At 51.5% G+C, this 20,118-nt stretch overlaps 1 protein-coding gene across 3 annotated transcripts in view; it reads right to left on the bottom strand.

Moving 5' to 3' along the window:
* Window positions 1-20,118, bottom strand: part of ARNT2 (aryl hydrocarbon receptor nuclear translocator 2) — a 153,863-nt gene that overhangs the window by 27,066 nt on the left and 106,679 nt on the right. For all 3 annotated transcript variants that reach the window (XM_055326401.1, XM_055326402.1, XM_055326403.1), the window contains exons 9-12: window positions 13,573-13,649; window positions 12,093-12,227; window positions 9,315-9,389; window positions 3,652-3,803 (exon numbers count right to left, since the gene is read on the bottom strand). In XM_055326401.1, coding sequence (XP_055182376.1) covers window positions 3,652-3,803; window positions 9,315-9,389; window positions 12,093-12,227; window positions 13,573-13,649 — 439 coding nt within the window. The remainder of the gene's footprint in view (window positions 1-3,651; window positions 3,804-9,314; window positions 9,390-12,092; window positions 12,228-13,572; window positions 13,650-20,118) is intronic.

Raw genomic sequence — 20,118 nt, 5'->3', positions numbered from 1 at the left:
AGGTAAGTGTGACCCCGGCCACGAGAGAGGCAGTGGGAGGCAGCAGTGATCGCACTTCTGGGAGAACAGGGGTCTGGCAAGGAGGCTTCTGGGGCTCCCCAAGCTTAGTGACCAGTCAGGCTAGTAACACCCACCCCTGAGTGAGAGCTGTCTGCATGGCCAGTGGGAGGACTCCGAACGCCCGTCAAGGGGTTTGGAGGAGCAGCAGGAGTGTGTTTTAGAGACAGCCCCTGGGGCCATGTGGGCTGCTCAGGGGGACCGGCTGGAAGTCAGGGGGAGCTGGTCAGGGAAGAGCATCCCAGACAGAGGCTGTAGGGCCCTGCTCTTGCCCAGGTTGTCTGCTGCAGGTACCTGGGAGGGTGGGACGCAGGACACTCCCAGGCTGGACTTCGGTGACATGGAGCGTCAGCCTCTCTGGCCCTAAGCTCTGCAGAGATGAAGAAGGTCACCTTGCTGACACTCCCCACTCCCAGGCTCCTGCCTCCTGCAGGTCAGGTGGGGCTGGGCAAGGTGGGCTATCACAGCGTGTATGAGGATGGAGGGCCGGCTCCAAGGGATGCTGGCTCCAAGCGATGGGCATGGTGGGGGTCTAAGGATGTGCACACAGCTGCCATGGTTGTGAAGACCTACAGTGGTTGTGGGACAGGGTTGTGCTGTTAGGATACACTAGGGACAGCTTCGGATTCTCCTGGAAGAGGAGCTGGGACAAGACCGTTCGGTTGCTAGCTCACGTGTGTACGAAAATGCCCAGCAGCTTCTGCTCAGGACAGCAGTCCATGACAACATGTCTCGGAAAAACACGGCCGCCCAGAGATCCAGCACAGGCAAAAGTCGTGAGACCAGCAGAGAAACTCCCTGTCCATGCTTCTTGCTTTCCTGCAGCGATGTCACAGGAGAATGTGCGGGGATAACAAAGAGGCCCTCTTTGCACAAATGCTGATCATTCCACGCTCCGTTTCTCTGAGAACTTTCTTTTGAAAGTGTTCTTCTTGACGGAGGCAGCAAGGCCAGCCTCTCCTGCCCCTGAGCACAGAGCATTCAGGGACCTTCCCTCTGAGTCTGCCCACTGCAGGCAGAGCCCAGCCAGGACCGAGGAGAGGGCCAATGGCTCGCATCGCGGTCGTCACTGCCCTCTGCTGCCCACAGCTGACATCTCCTGCCACCTCCACCCAGGGAAGGCCAACACCACACGCCACTGCCAGGCCTCTGCTGCTAAGTTCTCCAGAGGGGTCATTCTCAGCCCCTCTGACCCCAAGGAGCTGCCAGGAGCAGTGGTCATGAGACGCCTGTGGGGACACGGCCTGTGCAGAATGTCTGTCCTGCTGGTGCGGAGCTGCCTGCCTCAGAAGGACATCAGAGCCTGCGGGGAGTACCTGTCGGCTAGTATGTTGGCATCAGAAGGGTGAAGGTTCAGGAACAGTGTCGGCGGGGGGGGGGGGGGGGGCCTGAATGCCTGACAGGCTTGCTCGTCTGCACGACCCCCCTCGGTGGTGGTGGTACAAGCCACCGCATGAGCAGATGCTGAGCAAGCCAAGCTGGCACCTCCTCCTCCCCCTGGGCTCCAACTGCCCACATCGGCTGCCCCAGGACAGTGAGCACACGGTCACCCCATCCTCGGAGACCCTGGGAGGGAGACGGGCCTGGCGCTGGGGGCGCCTCTCTGCCCCATGCTGGGGGCAGCTCTCACTATAACCGAGTTTACCCCGTGCCCCCAGATAATCTCAGATGCAGGATAAGACAAGGCAACACTGCGTTTCTGCACTCCTGGAGCTACAGCCCTGCTCCTGCTACTCCTACAACCAAGAGTATCATGGCTGGAAGACCCGTAGGAAAAGCCCTGGGGCCCCAGGCAGGCCAAAGGAAGAGGGGCAGAGGAAGAGGAGGTCACACAGCTTGGGGGGATGGCCAGTGGGAGCCAGCTGCCCATGCTGGTGCCTATGGCTGCTGGGAAAGCAATTTCACAGAGTTGGGGGCCAAGGCCAGGCTGTGAGGGTGATGAGGAGCTGGATGACCGGGGTGTGGGCACCCAACAGAGGGCTGCAGGGCCTGCTGGCAGAGAAAGCTCTGGAGGGCCTGGGTGCCAGGGTCTCAGGAGCCCGTGACAAGGCCTGGACAAGGAGTGTGGTGCCCACGGGAGACAGGGGATGTGCGGGGAGGGCCTGGACCTGGAGGGAGGAGGAGCAGGACACAGAGACCCTCACTCCTGCCAACAGGAGGAGGCTGGTGGCCAGGCCCTGCTTCCCAGTTCACCACCAGGCAGGATGATCTATCTGGAGCGTGAAGAAGCAGGCAGTGGCAGCCTACAAGGGGCGAGCCGGGACTCCACGCCCCACCGAGCAGGGCGGGCTCCGGCCCGACGTCCTGCCACACCACTTCACATGCACCATCTACACACAGCATCTGAAGAAGGCTGTTCTCCTCACTTTATAGACATGATAACTGAACCTTGGAAAACACAGTGACTTGCCAAGTGGGGGCGGCATAGATGAAAACCCAGGCCAGGCCCCAGGGGCCTTCTGTGGGTGGACTGACCCCTCTGGCTTTGTGTCCTGTGGCCAGGAGCAGGCCTGAGGCTGAGATGCAGGGCGGGACTGCCCCGGAAGGAGGGGGACCCGAGGGGTACACCCCAATCTAGGGTGCTGGGCGAGGCACCAGGGCAGAGCCCAGAGCCCACCAGCAGGCCAGGGTCACAGTCCGCAGGTGTCTCCAGGACAGCTGTCAGATGAGGAGGGGAGGTGGTAGGGGTGGGGAAGACCCCACTGACTCAGAGCCAGGCCCGGGGAAAGGCAGGACAGCGGTACCACTGACCAGCGTGGGAGCATGGGGACGGTCCCACGAAGCCCCCCGCAGGCTGCTGGCTGCAGTGCCCCGACATGTGCTCACACATGCTTGGACATCACTTTGTCTCTGTTCACACGGGTTCTGGCCTTGCACCTCCTCGAGAATAAATCAGGGAGGATGCATGACCTGCCTGTAGCTGGGAGCCTGACCTCAATCCTCACAGCAACCCCCCTCCCCAACCCCCCGAGAGGGATCATCACCAGTTGCAGGGACAGGGGTGTGAGTGCTGAAATGACACGACACACAGCTCAAGGTCATAGGAAGCGGAGGTCAGGCTCAGAGCCCAGGTCCACATGCTCACATGCGTGGATACGGGGTGAAGCCAGTGGCAACCATGGGACCACAGGACTCAGAGCAAGAAGAATGTGTGGATGCCTGGGTGCTACCCCCAGCCCCTGCCCCCAGGCCCCAGAGCATGCAGAGCCTCAGCCCCACTCCTTGGCTCTGCTTCGGGCACTGGCAGTGGGCGCGGCAGGCAGCCCGAGGGTTCCCGGCTCAGCTGCGCTGGGCTCTGCCTTCCGGGGTACAGAGAGGCCTGGGGAGCAGGATACCCTAACTGAGGCTGGGGGGCGGGGCTGCCATGGGGGCTGACCCTCAGCGTTGGGGTTTAGGAGCATGGCGTGGGGGGAGCAGTGATGCGGAGCAGTCCCCCAAACCCCCCAAATCCCCCAACCTGCTCCTCAGGCCCTGAGGGCCCGCTGGCTGCAGGGAAGCCAGGAGCTGGGGGGCATAAGGTCATCGGGTCTGGACACCCGGGAGGACCCCAGATAGGGTGAGAGGGGCGGGGGGGGGGACGTGTGCAGCACGTACTTGACATTGGTGTTTGTGCAGATGACGTACTCGATCTCGTCAGAATAGGGATTCTGGAAGGTGAAGCTGCTGGTGCGGATCAGCATCCACTCCCGGCTCTTGGTGCGGAGCCGGTACATGACGGACAGCACCTGGCCCTTCAGTTTCACCACCTGCCAAAACATGGGGAAAAGGAAGGGGGTCAGGAGGAGGTGGAGAGGCACCGGGCAGGTTCAGGACGGGGCTGGCAGGGGCAGCTCGCAGGCTGCGCTGTGGGGGCATCTTCTTCCCTGGGCTGGGCTCTGCCGTCTGTCACCCTCTTGGAAACGTCTGCTGTGTATCAGGACCTCTCAGCTCTCTCCAATTAGGTCATGACACTCTATGATCCAGGTACTTCCCTTTTCGCCCTGGCTACAGGGCGACTCTGGCTTCCATACCAGCACCCCTACCCCGGGGGGGGGGGGGCGCATCTCACTCCAGTGTAGTCACACCATAGCAGTGGATTTATTTCTTCATACCTCAGCCTAAAAAGTCCTTACCCCTGTTCACCACTGTTGATTGGGTCAAGCACACCCTCTGGGAGGAGGTGTGACGAGAGGATAAATCCATACGCAGTATCTGTGTGCAACTGCCCACTACTGCTTTTATGCTGAAGTATGGTTTCCAAGTTACTTCCAAATGTACATCCTCGCAGGAGTTTCGTGAAGGTGGGTTTCACTATCACTATTCATAGAGCTCTACTACCGAGTCCTAGAGAAATGGAACAAGCTACCCAAGATCAGACAACTCTGCTGGAAAAGCAGGGAAGGAACCAAGGTCTTCCTTCCCAACCACAAGTTTGTTTCAGCCACTCTTGTGCTTCCTGTAGACGCACACACCCCCTGCACAAGCAGACACGGAGCCGTGGGTGTGCACAGGTAGACAGGGACCCTCGGCTGCCAGCTCCCAGGGCTGCAGCAGACATAGAAGGGAGGCTGTGAACAGCTGGCGGGTGGGCACTGGCTTGGGGTGAACACAGCCCCAGGCAAAGGGAGATGGAGGGGGCGTGCCTCTCCACAGGCCTGTGTGCCCCAGATCCCAGGGCTGGTCGGGACACAGAGGGCTGTGAGCCTGGGGCAGCCCAGCTTGCTTGACTGTGAGCCCAGAGTGTGATTAGAGATAAGAATGGGGACCTGGCCCCAGGGTCAGTGAGTGTCCAGTCTCCCTTCCTTAGCTCCTTCTCTTGTAGTTTATTTCTGGCTGGACGTCTGTGGACAGTCAGGGGACAGGGACAGGGAGGGGCCTCTTGGTCACCTGAGTCCCCCCACCCCTGCCCCCAGTGCCGACCTTGGCACAGAGCAGGCCCTGGAGCACAGGTTCTGAGCATCCCTGACAGGTCTGGGGGCCCCACGCATGGAGCTAATGCATCCTGGGCACCCACACTCTTTCTGTGCCACCCCCGGGAACCCAGATGGAATGAAACCTGAGTTGGCTGGAAACCCTGATGCGAGAGCCTAAATGACAGAGAAACCAGACCCACACCCAGGAGGGTGGGTGCCCCTGCATTGCACTGCCTGTGAGGACACACTCACTGGGTGAGGCAAGCCCCGGACGCTCAGGGGCCTGTGGGCTGGTGTGCAGGAAGCTGGCTCTTTCCCTGCAGGGCCAGAGGTCAAGGCCACGTACCCCTGAGGTCCACATTCAGAGAGGGTCCTCTGGGAGACTCCTTAGTCTCTGCATAAAACATGGGGGAAGGTGGTAGCCACACCCATGTTCTGAGACCCACGTCCTCAGCTTTTTGAAGCGGCACACAAAAGTGCCTGTGTGTCTCTTCTAACTGGAATGCCTGAGACGGTGGGAGATGCTTCAGCTTATGTAGCAGACACTTGCCAAGGTGCCACCTGTGTGCAAAGCCGGCTCAGAGCTGGAGATGGAGCAGGAGGGAGCCAGCAGCCCTTTGCCTTCCCAGGGGCCAGTCCCCAGCTAAGCGTGTGGTACAGGTCACCTCGTGTGGGCTTCACAATATCATGTGCATCTGGAATCTGAGCCCCAGGAGAGTTTGATATGCCACCAAGGCCTCCTGACTAAGCCGTGTAGAGGCTGGATGGGGTCCCAGATCCCCCTGACCCTGGCGCCCACTGTCCTTTCACAACCCCGTCAACCAAGGAGGAACCCCTGTCTCAGGACAGCTGTGTCAGTAGGTGAAATCCAGGGAGAGCAGGCCAAGACTCAGCTTAAAACCACAAAATCAAGAGGCCAGGGGCCACCAGGATGCCAAGGGTCCAAAGAGGGCTGAGGGAGATGTGGCTGGGAACTCCCTGGAAGGTGGGTACATTGTCGGCGAGTGAAGCCCTGGACCTTAGGGAGGAGGCAGGTGCACCATGTCTGGGGGCTGGGAACCCAGAGTGTGGTGGGGCCAGAGGCATGGGTGGGGCAGGGCCGCATCGGGGTCCCTCTGTTGTGCTGAATTTGGGTGCCAGGCCGACACAGGAGTCCACCCAGGCTGTCCATCTAGCACTGCGCTTTGTGAACATGGCTTCAGCCACTACCTCCACCGCAGAAGGCTCGCAGAAGTGCGGGGGGAGGCAGTGGGACCCTGCTCTGGGTCTGGGACTCTCTGGGTCCCTCTCTTCCACCTGGCTGCTGGGTAAACAGTAATCCGGTGAGGGTCCAAGAGCAGAGCCAAGGGCAGACTCAGGTTTCCTGGCCCCCATGCTGGCACAGGCCTCCCCAGCAAACCCAAATTCCTCAGGAACCTGACGGCACTCTAAGGGTCTCATGTCCGGGCTGCTTGAATGCTTTGGTTTAAATCCAGAGTTCCAGGGCTGACTCCGGGCTGACACAGCTCCCTTGGCGCTTCTGCAAAAATAAGCCACTTCCCTCTATCAACAATCATCCCCCAGCCGAGCCGGCAGAGGCTGGAGCCCAAAGAACACACGTGAGGGGCCGGGGCCAGCGCTCCAGGATGTGCCCGGGGCTGCCCAGCGGGCCCGCTGAGTTCTGGGACAGTGGGGCCTCTGGCCCTCAGGCGGGGTTCCGGCTTCACCTCCTGCCTTCGTCGAGGTGGCCGCTCCCTGGGCGCGGGGTCTGCCGTTACATTCCTCCTGTTTCTGTCCAAAACCACTCAGCTTCCGATGGCGTCAGCTGGGTGAAATCTCAGTGTGCTGCCAGACGGAGTGGCCTGTGCGTAGTGTGGTGACAGGAGGATGCTCTGGAAGGGGCAGCTCCAGCCTTCCCTGTTACTACCCTGTTGGGTGACTCGGGTGATTCGAGGCAGGCTTCCGAGCCTCTCTGGGTCCCGGTGTCCACCGGCAATGGCGGGTTTGACAACAGACTGTATGGACTGCGGATCACCTGAGATGGTGTGTGACAAGGGGCCGGGCTGGTCACTAACCACGTAGGGAGGCCCATTGTTACTAGAGCTTCATTTCCATAGATTCAGGAAAGGGAGGTTGACCCAGTCCAAAGTCTAGAACAATCTCCATGTATTTGGCAGAGATGTGGCATGAAGGACACACTCTGGCAATGCTTAATCAGTCTCTGTTCACATTTTCCCAGAATGAAAGTCACCTGCTACGGGTCACGGTCTGTTTGGACCATGTTATGAAGAGCCACTCACCCACGAGCAAACTCTGCACTTGGTGGTGGGTGGGCATGACGGTGAGAAGCACAGACCTGGCACCTGCCCATGGGGATCTGATGTTTCAGTAGAGAGGACGGGAAGAAAAAGAAAACCAGTGGACAAATAAATAAAATAATTACAAATTGAAACAGTTGTTGTGCACGAAAAACAAGAGGCTGAGAAGGAGGGTAGGGGGCTTTCTCTGCTGGTGTGGCCGTTGACTGCACCTCTGAGATGACAGGAGTAAAAACCTAATCAATAGGCTGTCAGTCATGGAAGAGTCAGGGGATAGCAGTCTACTCCAGAAGGAACACGTGCAAGGGTCCTGAGGCAGGAAACAGCATGATGTGTTCAAGGCACCAGAAGACCCGTGTGACCACATGCCATGATGTGTTCAAGGCACCAGAAGACCCGTGTGACCACATGCATAAGACACGTGGGGCAAAGGTCACAGAGCTTACAGCTCTGTGGTAAGGACCTTGGATCTGACTCCACGGGGAAGCCAACGGCTTGTTTAGGCAAAGATGTAGCAAAGCCTAATGCAGGTCTTCTGGGTGGTGTGGGGTCGGCAAGAGTAAAGCAGGCAGTGCTGCAAGGACACTGCCATGATATTGAGAATGAGAGTGGGGGTGGCCCGGCCGAGGTGGAAGGAGCAGAGGGAGAAGGTGCCAGCTGCACACACCTTTGGGGGTAACAGGACATGAGGGCCAGATGCTGGCGGCTGGAGCAGAGGGGAAGGGCAGACCATGTCTCGGTTCTAGGTGCGTGGAACAGGGGCATGGGGGTACGAGGTGGATGCAGGTGGTGGGACAGCAGAAGCAGCACTGTGTGTCAGAAGCATGGGCAGAGCGCCAGGGACAGTCAGTGCTGTCCCCTGGGGATATGGTCGCTGAGAGTGACACTCCACGGAGCACGGGAGAGGAGGCAGGGAGCACGGAGCCCCAGGGCACCGGGGCCGGAGCAGCAGGAGCAGGTGGTGTTCTGGGGGAGCCGGGGGCCCTAGCAGATCCTCCCCGACGCAGGGTGTGAATGGAGCTGCCAGTGTCAGGGGTCATTCTTGAGCATTGGGAAGCAATGGCAAGGGCCCACTGGGGCATGGTAAGGGAGGCTATCATCCCCCTGTGGGATGCATCTCACAGGCCCTTTTTCCATGACAGCGTCGGGCCCCTTCTGCCCTGGGGCCCAGGTGAGCCTCCGAGGCCTCAGGGAGGAACCTGCTTCCTGCCGTCGCCACTGCGCAGGTCCAGGAGGTAACAGGTCCTCAGACCCCTGGTTCCCATGCGTCCACCATGTGGTCTGAGGTGCCTCTGCTTCCCCAAGTCTCCCCTTCTCTCCCTGGACACGATGAGGACGATGTCCCCCCTCCCCCACTGCCCTCCCACCCCCACCCACGACGACTGTCAGGAAGAGTCAAGCACGTGGTGACCAGGACGCTAAATGACACAGTGCTGGTCGGCCTCCCTCCCCGGCTCCATCTCCCCTTGGCCGTCTCTGCCCAGAGCGTCAGCAGACCCATGACGGCCCCGCGGGCTGCCCCTTCCCTGCCCCACCTGTCACCCCTACCTGGATGATCCACAACCTCCCCCCGACCGTTCACTGTGCCGTGTGTCCTCACATGTGCTCTCTGCGGACCCAGAGAGGCTTGCTCTCAAAAACACCGCTGGCCTTCTGGTCCTGAGAGGGGCCCTCCTGCCAATGACTTGGGGGAGAACATCATGTCCTCCAGGTGGCCTCAGCAGCCTGTCCCGTGGGCCACCTCCTCCCCGCCGGGCGTGAAGTGTCACGCTGTGTCCCTCCACATCTCCGCGGGCTGGCCAGCAGTCTGGAACGTCCTATCGTGGGGGCAGGTTCCTCTTTCAGGACCCGTCCCAATGGCCCCCCTGCCCCTGAACACACATGAGGGGCTCTTCCTGCCTCTTCCCTGCACCATGGAGCCTTTGGTCCGGACCCGGGCCTGGCTCCCTGAGGCGTGACTGTGAGGCGCTAGCACCTGCAGCCTGCGGGGCGAGGCGGACTCCCGCTGCCGGCCACCTGCCCGGGGGCCCCAGTTCCACCTCAGCGCTGGGTGGCCTGCTGGCCTTACCTGCTGGAAGCTCTCTCGCAGGTGGCTCTGGTCCTCAGAATGGCAGAATTCCAAAATATCCTTTCCTAGAAGATCCTGGATAAAGAGACAGGCTTTAAGAACCCCCAGTGCCACTTCCCATTAGGGATGTGCCTGTCAAGCAGCAGTGTCCTGACGTCTCCTTCACCCCACGCCCCTCCACTCCCCCCATCACCAGGGGGAGGTGGCCGCGGAGGGTCCCCTGGGGTGGCCGCAGTGCTGGCCTCTGCGCCCCACGTACGTTCCTCTGGTGTGCTTCATCCCAATTTCTGATTTCACCAGGGCGCTGCATCAGCAGCCCTGGATGGCAATTTTATTTTTGTTTGCCTTTGCAGAGGCAAACTGTAGTAAATATATCTTTTTAAACAAGATTTTATTTATTTATTCACGAGAGAGAGAGAGAGAGGCAGAGGGGGAAGCAGGCTCCATGCAGGGAGCCCGACGTGGGACTCGATCCCGGGTCTCCAGGATCATGCCCTGGACTGAAGGCAGCGCTAAACCGCTGAGCCACCCGGGCTACCCTGTAGTAAAGATATTTTAATAAACATAAAAAGCAAGCAAGTGATAGGACAGATATGCTGCCCATGAAAACCAGAACTGTTTAAATGTGGAGACGGGAGCTCTCTCATGGCCAGATAAAAGCTGGTATCGACAAATGTTCTGCTGGACAGAAGCTTTGCACTGTCTACCTTCACCTGTTTTTTGTTTTGTTTGTTTGTTTTGTTTTGTTTTGTTTTTTGTTTTTTGTTTTTTATTTTTTTCCAAAGGACCTAGCACAAGCCCAAGACAAGAACCAACCAGGATAAGATCAACCATCAAAGGCAGCTCCACACATGTGACAGGAAAGTGGTCCAGTTGGACGTGCTCTGGGCGGCAAAGGACTGAAACGAGTTCATTGACCAGAACCCACATCAGCAATGATTCAGTGGAGGCTGACCCGGACAGTGGGAAGGAGGTCTTGTCTGTGTGCCAAGAAGCATCCAGACGCTCATGGAAGGTGCTGGTGGGTCAACAGATCTGGAAATACTCTGCCATCACAGTTACGGTGACTTGGGAAACTGTTAACTTCCCCTCTCACTTCTTCCAAGAATCTCAAGTTCACATGAATCTAGAGATGTAGAACTATGCGAATGGTTCAATTTCAATGCTTTCTAGGTCTTTTTTTTTTTAAAGTTTATTTAATTAAGTAATCTCTACTCCCAACACGGGTCCTGAATATCCACCCTGAGATCAAGAGCCCTGTGCTCTTCTGACAAGCCATCTGGATGCCCCAGACTGCTGCTAGTTCTAAAATAACACGTGTGCTTGGAGTACCCACATCAACATATCCCAAATTTTGTTTCTCATAACAGGGATCTTTTTCTTCATTCCTTTTTTTTTTTAAAAATTTTTTTTTTTATTCATGAGAGACATAGAGAGAGGCAGAGACATAGGCAGAGAGAGAAGCAGGCTCCCTGCAGGGAGTCTGATACAGGACTCGATCCCAGGATCCCAGGATCATACTCTGAGCCAAAAGCAGATGCTCAACCACTGAGTCACCCAGGTGTCCCTCTTTCTTTCCTTTTTAAAATGTTTTTTATTTTGGAAGAAATTTAAATCTACAGAAAAGTTGAAAGGATCGTGTGATAAACACCTGAGTATCCTTTACCTAGACTGTCACATGCATGCTTTTTTTCATGTGTATATAAATATATATATAAATGAAAAACATCAAAGTATATATAAATAGAATATCTTTCATACCCACACACACACTGAAAAAGCTCTTATTGAATCATTTGCAAGTAGCCGACAGTATGGCACTTGTCCCTGAAGTGTGTATCTCAAAAATGTGACATCCTACAAAACTTAAGAGTCCATATAACACCTAAAAAAATTATATTATAGTTATTTGATAAAATTACCCAATATTCCATAATATTAACATTCCCTCAATTATCGCCCAAATGTCTTTTCTGGCTACACATCTTCAGACCGAGGACCCCCCGATGGCTCTCACATTGCATGCTGTGATTTTTCTCTTTGGGTTATCTTCATCTAGAATAATTTCTCCTGCTTTATTGTGTTTCTCAAGATGCTGACTTTTTTTTAAAAAAGGTCTAGGGATCCCTGGGTGGCGCAGCGGTTTGGCGCCTGCCTTTGGCCCAGGGCGCGATCCTGGAGAACCGGGATCGAATCCCACATCGGGCTCCCGGTGCATGGAGCCTGCTTCTCCCTCTGCCTGTGTCTCTGCCTCTCTCTCTCTCTGTGACTATCGTAAATAAATAAATAAAAAACCTTTAAAAAAAAAAAAAAAAGGTCTAGAATAAAGACCTGAAAATACACCCCCTATAAACGCAGGTGCTAAATACATTTGAAAAACAAGGGATTCAGCAAAATTACGCGAACATTGTCCTCAAGACTTTTCAGACTCTTTCATGTTCACATTGTTTCTTAGCCCAAGAAGGAGAGGCTGTGTTTGGTGTTCATCTAAGTTAATGGATCTGAGAGCCCTGTCCTCCTAGTCCCATCCTTCACGCTGCTTTGTGAGCAATCAGGATGGTTAGGGCAAAAACTGAAGAGTTAATTTTAAGCAGTGCAGCCACCTGCAACGTCTTCCTTGCTTTGGAAGGACATTCCTCCCTCCAGGCAGGAATCTGGATTTTTATGCTGCGTTCCCTATGCCGTCATTCAGCTGTATCTTGAACAGATGAGAGAGATCAGCACATTTTAAGTGAAGTTAAACCTCTAGCCAAGTGCCAAGAGCTCAGAGCCACCCACCTGCGGTTGGTAGCCGATCACGCTGATGCATCTCGGGTCCACGAATGTGATGATCCCATCCGAGTTGTGCCGAGATAAGAACTCCGTGGGCACTGACATCCCGCTCATGTCCATGCACACAGGAGAGCTGGTCACCTGGAAGGGGGGCATCCACACTGAGGTGGTTCTGGCAGAGACAGAGGTGGGGACGGTAGGAGAGACGGACACGGGAGGAATCCACGTGGAGTCAGTTTTCCGGATCCTTCTGAGTCATTCTTGCACCCAGCCTAAAACTTTCCGAGAGCCCTGGACACACCTTCTACTAACTAGCACTGGGGGCCCTTACACTTCTGAGCCTCAATGTCCTCTCAGTCAACAGGAATAATGAGTCCTGTAATCTCTCAGGGTCGGGTGAGGTTCAAAGAGATCCTGCATGCCAACCCCGGCACGATGCCTGGCACGCAGTTGGGTGCTCAGAGACATCAGTACCCACCTTCCCCTTACTAAGGACGGTCAAAATATTTGGGAAGTACACACTTGTGGAGCGAATGTACCCCATTGTTCTTTCTTCACCCACCTGTAAGGAACAAGCAGTGTTCATCACAGGTGAATGAAACTACTCACTCATTTGTCTGAAGGCGGTAGAACCTAGGAACCAGGAGTGTGATAGGCTAGCATCCTCTGAGATGCATTTACTGCATCCCCTGTCAACAGCAGGGGAAGGCTGGCGGTGCCCCAGGGGGAATGAGGGGTCCAGCTGCCTGAATGCCTACTGTGTGCGCTGGATGCTGAGCCCACGGGCTCTACAGACGCTATGTAGTACATGCAACTGTCACAAGATTAAAGACACATTCCCCATGTGGTTTCTTAGGGCTTTGCGGGGAGGGCCATGTGCTCAACCAAGAGAACAAACTCTAAGGAAGGACAATAGACTTGTGAGCCCGACACCAGGAGTGTAGGGAAGAGAGAATGATCCTGACTATGCGGATAGAGGGGTCCCTTCAGCTGGATGTTGGAGGAGGCCAAAATAGAGGTAAAAGGAGAAATTTCAGGAGGAAGAAAGAGGAGCAGGAAACACCTCAGAAACAGCCTGTGGGGCCCAGAGAGGTGGGAAAGCACTTGTGGGGTCTGCGGAAACAGTGAGGAGGGCTTTGGGAATCAAGCATCAGGGGACAGGAGGGAGGAGGCTGGAGGAAGAGTTGGTGCTTCACCCTGAGGACCCAGGGGAAGAATTTCAGCCGGTCTGGCAGCTGCCATGGAAGCAGAAGCTGATGTGCTGTGGCTGGCACTCGAGTGGGGGTGGACCAAGTGGGGGCACCCCGCTGCTCAGTGTGCCTCCCTGTGCTCTCCCAGATCCAGTTTCACCCCTGTCCAGAGAGGGACCCAAAGCCCCGAGAACCCTGGGTACACAGGGGTCAGAAGAGGCAAACCCGTGTGCTTGCGCTCTCTGGCACAGCAAGCCCCCGTCTGAATGTGCAAAGGGTCATGCCCTTCCCCTCACCTGGAGTCTTCCGATCGCCACAAGGCAGTACTTACTGCCTTGCCCCACATCCGCATCCTCCTCAGGGATGGTCATTCCTGAAAAGAGAAAAGTCAATGTCATCAACAACGAACCCAAGACAGGTGGCAGAGGGGCACAAGCACCCAAGATTTTATGCAACCCAAAATTCAGGTCCGTGTGGACCGCTCAGGGTCTGGGAAGGGAGCCAATGCATTAACCAGCACCCGCTCCCACCCAGCTCCTCTTGAGCTGCCTGACATCTTTGGTAACTTCAGGGGGCGGTGTCATCTGCATCTGTGCACGATGCAGAGGAGGTTAAGGGAGATGAAATGATGAAATGCAAATTATTCATTTATTTACTTGCAAAATGTGGCCAAAACATTTAGCTAGAAAGGAAATCTCAGTAAGAAGTGTAAGTGGGTGTTTCTGGTTCCATAAATATTTCATTTCACCCTTTTATTCAAGGGTGATAAAAGAGATACAAGTGAAGGTTATTGAGCATTTAAACCAGTGCCCTTTGGGGCTCCTGGCTGGCTCAGTCGGTGGAGCATGTGACTCTTGTTTTTTTTTTTAAGATTTTATTTATTTATTTATGAGAGACACAGAGAAAGAGAGAGGCAGAGACACAGGCAGAGGGAGAAGCAGGCTCCCTGCAGGGAGCCCGACTTGGGACTCAATCCCAGGTCTCCAGGATCAGGCGGCGTTAAACTACTGAGCCACCCGGGCTGCCCGCATGTGATTCTTTATCTTGGAGTTGTGAGTTCCAGGCCCACGTTGGAAAATTACTTAAAAATAAAATCCTAAAAAAAAAAAAAAAAAAGAAAAAGAAAAGAAAACCAATGCTCTGGGTAGGCAGGATTTGGTTAAAATAGTCCTCAGGTTCTTTGGTCAAGGAAGAGTCTTCTGCTCTGTGCAGGAGCCTGACATAGGGTTGCCCATGGTGCAACCTTCTTGAGTGGCCGAGGTTGATCCCTGACAAGCCACCACCAGGATCTAACTGCAGGTAAACCTGCGGGAGGGGGGTGTAGAGGGGTGCAGGGAGGCAGGGGCAAACGCTGGCATCAGCAGGAGGAAAGACTCATTATCATGTTCTATTCTGATGCAGCATCTCTGGCAAGGTGGTACTGAGCCATCTTCAGGTTACCATCATGATACTTGGATTTTCTCTATATTTTCCAAAGGTTACTTGCACAATACTCTCAAGTAACATGTGATCTTTAAAAATGGCTTTGACTTAGTACCCAACAAAAAAAGACAAATATTCCCAAGTAAAAATGAGCAAAGGATCCGAATGTTACCCCAAAGAAGACACACAAATGACTAATAAGCACATGGAAAGATACTCAACATCATGAATCATTGGGAAATGCAAATCAAAACCACACTGAGATACCACTTCACACCTATTAAGATGACTAATAAAAAAAATGCAATAACAAGTGTTGGTAAAGACATGGAGAAACTGGAGCCTTGTATACCATTGGCAGGAATGTAAAATGGTGCCAGCACTTTGGAAAACAGTCTGGTAGTTGTGTCATGAGGTTAACCACTGGGCCACCATATGACCCAGCCGTTCCACTCCTAGGTGGATGTCCAAGAGAAATAAAAAATCTGCCCACACAAAAACATGCGCATGAACGTTCATAGTAGCACTATTCACAACAGCCCCCCAAAGTGGAAACAACCCTAATATCTATTCACTGATGAGCGGATACATAAAATGGGGCAAATCTATACAATGGACTATTACTCAGCCACAAACAAGAAGTGCTGATGCGCGCTACAGCCCAGATGAATCTCAACAACATGGGGCTGAATGAAAGAAGCCAGACACAGGAGATCACACAGTACATGAGTCCATGGGAAATGTCCAGACCAGGCATGTCCATGGATACAGAGAGTGGATGCCTAGAGTGTGTGTGGGGAGGGGGGAGGAAAGGGGGAAGGGGGCTAGCTGTTACCACGTATGTAATTTCTTGCTGCCGGTGATAAAAAAAAAAATCCCCTAATTTTAATTGTGACAGTTGAAAACTGTCATGCAACACATGCAAAACACATGCAACACATGAATGTACCAAAATCCAGATAACTACACGCTTGAAATGGGTGATGCAGGCATGTAAAGAACCCTGGTCCTTTAAGGAAGTTTGGGTTTACTGAAGATTTTAGGATATGTGCATTATATTTCAACAAAGCCGGTCTAAAAAATAAGGATTCTGAAAAAAATAAAGAGGTGGGACTGAGGGAAGTAAGGAGCCATCCAAAAGCCCCATGGAAAAAAAAAATCAAAGGTGACATTTTGGTATACTTTTGTCCAGTCTTTGTGGAGCAAGTTTAGGAACTAAATAAAAGATAAATATTAAAATTAACCTTAATGATGTTAATTCTCTTTATGCCCTTTATTGTGAGTATATGTGTATAATAAGATGTCTTTCCTTTCTTACATTGTTTTGTATCCTGCTTTGGAAACTTTAGAACTTATTGGGAAAGACTTTCAATGTGTTAAAACATCTGTTTTTCATTTTTCCTTTGTATGGACGGACCGTGGTTCGTCTGACCCCATCTCTACGGTTCTTCATGGTGTGGGATCGCAGCTTCCTACTCACCCAAGTAAAGCAGCCATGTACACCCTTCCAGACAAAGCCTTTTAGTGCAACGAGGACATCTTGAGGATAAAAATCCCTAGAAGTGAAATTGGTGGCTCAAAGAACATAAATGGCACTTTACTGTTGGTTATATTTGCTTTGCTTTTATTTTGTTAGAATATATATTTATTTTCCGTCTTTCGTGGACAGCCTGCACAGGCTGTTGCTGTACGAAGATCTGTTTGGGTTTTTTTTCCCTCACAGATTCTGAAACTGTCTTTACATATTAAGAACATACAGGTCCAGGGACGCCTGAGTGGCTCAGCGGTTGAGCGCCTGCCTTTGGCCCAGGGCGTGATCTCGGATTCCTGGGTTCTAGTCCCACATCGGCCTCCCTGCATGGAGCCTGCTTCTCCCTCTGCCTGTCTCTGCCTCTCTGTGTCTCTCGTTAATAAATAAATAAAATCTTAAAAAAAAAGAATATACAGATCCCATACAAGTTCCTTTTTAAGTGTGTTTTCTATATTTTGTCTATTTGTTTTTATATAGAATATTATTAAAGTACAATTAAACCTGTCAGTTTTTACTCTGCGGTTTTTGCCTTTGGGGCTCATTCTATGAAATGATCTCTACCCTACGGTTATGGAAAACATTCACCCATGTTTTCATAGAGTACTTTGAAAGCCTTATATTTATCTTTAATAAATCTGAAATTTATTTTTGATATGTTTGACTTCATGTTTTCCAAAGGATTAGTCAGTTGTCCTCAAACTATGTACTGACTAATTTTTTCCTTTCCCCACTAACTGAAAACGCTTCCTTCATCACAAAGCACATTTCTATTTTTTTAAAAAGATTGTATTTATTCATGAGAGATAGAGAGAGAGAGAGAGACAGAGGCAGAGACAAAGGCAGAGGGAGAAGCAGGCTCCTTGTGGGGAGCCCGATGTGCGATTCGATCTCGGGATCCCGGGATCATGCCCTGAGCCAAAGGCAGGCGCTCAACCGCTGAGCCAGCCAGGCGCCCCACACAGCACATTTCTAAAGAGACTTGGGTCTCTTTTAGGTCTTTTTGTTCAATAGTTTGATTTTTAAGTTCAATATATCACATTTTAATTATTCAGGCTTTAACATACATATTTCCATGTCTGGTATGGCAATTACTTCTTAGTACTTTGTTTATCAAGATTTTGTTGGCTATTTTTGTATTTATTGGCCCATAATGAATTTCAGAATTAATTTTCACTTAAAAGAAATCTCATTGGGACAATTATTGAAATTGTATCAGATCTATACACTGGTTTGGAACAAACCAAAATCTTTATAATACTAAGCCTTTGCATCAAGACTATGTGTGATGCTCTAGGTAGCTGGATCATTTGTGTCCCTCCATATTATTTTGTAGTTTAAGTACTCCTATATATCTCATGTTAATGTTTTTAGCATATACGCTGCAATGCTGTTATCTTCATAAATGGGTATTTCTTTTTAAAAAATTAGAATTAGACCTGTCTGATATTTTCTCTCACAAGTTTTCATGAAGAACTACTCACCACTAGGGCAATACTTTTGTTTTCAAATTTAATTTTTTTTCATTTTTAGGGGCAGCCCCTGTGGCACAGCGGTTTAGCGCCGCCTGCAGCCCGGGGTGTGATCCTGGAGACCTGGGATCGAGTCCCACGTCAGGCTCCCTGCATGGAGCCTGCTTCTCCCTCTGCCTGTGACTCTGCCTCTCTCTCTCTGAGTAAATAAAAAATAAAATCTTTTAAAAATTTAAATTTTTTTCATTTTTATTTTCACTAATTCCATCTTCTTAGTTTGCTTATAGTATTTTGTCACTATTTTTCTGGTTTATAGGTCAAATAAGTTCTACTTTCATAAATTAAATTCCCAATTTGTAAGTTAAATTCCTAGTTTTTCTGCATTTAATAATGAAAGTTTTTCAAGCCGCAGCTTTCTTTCAAACACTGGCCATGTGCCCTAAGTCTCTAGATGGAGTGGGGTCACAGTTGCTACATACAAAATAGTTTGTAATTAGGGTTTCATTTGATTTTCATCCTTCACCAAAAGTTACTCAGGATGAGTTCCTTTATACCAGTAGTTGATTTGCCCTTTTATAAGGACACCAGTTGTACTGGATTAGGAACCCATCATATTCAGTGTGACCTCATTTCAACTTAACTAGTTACATCTGCAAGGACTCTACATCCAAATAGGTCAAATTCTGAAATACTCGGGCTTAGGACTTCAACACATGAATTTGGGGAGGACACAATTCAACCTATAATGACTTCTATGAATATTGTATGTCTACTCCTCCCCTTCCTAGTAGGTTAGCCATGACACGGACACAGCACATGAACCAAGAGAACACTGTCCTGTATCCATGACAAGCATCACTAATTGAGCATGGGCTTCTTTCCCACTAATTACAGAAGCAGATCCAAAACAGCTAGTCAGAGTGGGCCATAAAATAAAACCTATTTGCCATTTCTGTTTTCTTAGTGTTTTATGACAAAGTTGCATAAATTCTTTCAATAATAATGATTACATAAAAACTTTAGTGATACTGGTAAATCTGGGTACTTCTTGGTACTGCAGGGTGTCTGAGTGGGAGATGCAAAGAGAGATGTAGGTACCAAACACTCCCTAGCTCCCTACGATGCTCTGAGCTCTGTTTAAATATTAAATAGTTTAAATATTACAAAAATGCAGAGAAAACAGATACAAGAAAGCTATAATAGGTACAACATGACACGAACAAAGTGGCTAGGAAGTCAGCAGAATCCTGGTGAAGGCTCTATGGACAAGGATTCATGAGAACTGTGTGTGTGTGTGTGTTTGGTGGGACTGGGAGGCCATGGGAACAGATGGCTCTGGGATGGCACTCGGGGAAGGAGGTGCAGCATGGTGCCTCGGTGAGTCTGGCACAGTTACATGTGACATCCAGGCTCTGAGCACCCATGCCATCAGGATGTCTCTCATGTAAGGCAAAAGCTTATGAAAGTACCTCATCCATCTGGAAAGTACCCATTGTCATCTCAGCAACCAGAACAAGGTTTCTGTGTTTTCCTCATAGATGTCCCAAAGGCCACTCACTACAGCCCATGCACTCCGCTCTCAAAAAAGGCTGCCAGTGCCCAACTCACAGCCTATTTTATTTCCTTTAATGCAGGATACTGGCAAGTTGGGGTGCTTGGTTGTCTAGAGCAGAAGGATGAGAAACAACAGTCTGTGATTGGTTGTGGACAGGATAAAAACAGGCACAAGTGCCAGCCACCAGCAGGTGGATTTGAGGGCAGTGGATCCTACGAAGCATAAAAAGAAATGCACCAAAACAAACCACCAGGGATCCCTGGGTGGCGCAGCGGTTTAGCGCCTGCCTTTGGCCCAGGGCGCGATCCTGGAGACTCGGGATTGAATCCCACATCAGGCTCCCGGTGCATGGAGCCTGCTTCTCCCTCTGCCTATGTCTCTGCCTCTCTCTCTCTCTCACTGTGTGCCTATCATAAATAAATAAAATAAAATAAAAATTAAAAAAAAAAAACAAACCACAAATAAAACAAGTCATAGGGGAGATAGCACTGGGCTGAAAAGCCTTGAAGATATCTTTAAATTGTCCTTTTAATTACTGTCCAGCTCTGGAACTCTGTCACAAGAACTCTCAATCAGCAGAGAAAGATGAGAGCTCATTCTGTGTCCCTCATTCATTCTATGCAACAAAAAACAATGCAAACAAAACCAGAAGCTAAATGTCAGGCTAGAAGAAAATATTTGCAACATATAAGAAACAGAGGATTAATCTTCATAATGTTATAAAGATGTCCTCTAAGTAAATGAGGAAAACACATCACCCAACAGGAAAATGGGCACACAGCATGAACAAGCAACTTGCAGGGAAATACAAAGAGTCAAATATACTCAGGAAAGTCGTTCAACTTTATTAACGAAGAAAACCCAA

The sequence above is a fragment of the Nyctereutes procyonoides genome, unplaced genomic scaffold (assembly GCF_905146905.1).
Source record: "Nyctereutes procyonoides isolate TBG_1078 unplaced genomic scaffold, NYPRO_anot_genome, whole genome shotgun sequence".
Taxonomy (NCBI): Eukaryota; Metazoa; Chordata; class Mammalia; order Carnivora; family Canidae; genus Nyctereutes; species Nyctereutes procyonoides.
The sequence above is the reverse complement of the archived record's forward strand: the minus strand, read 5'-3'. Positions and strand labels throughout refer to the sequence as shown.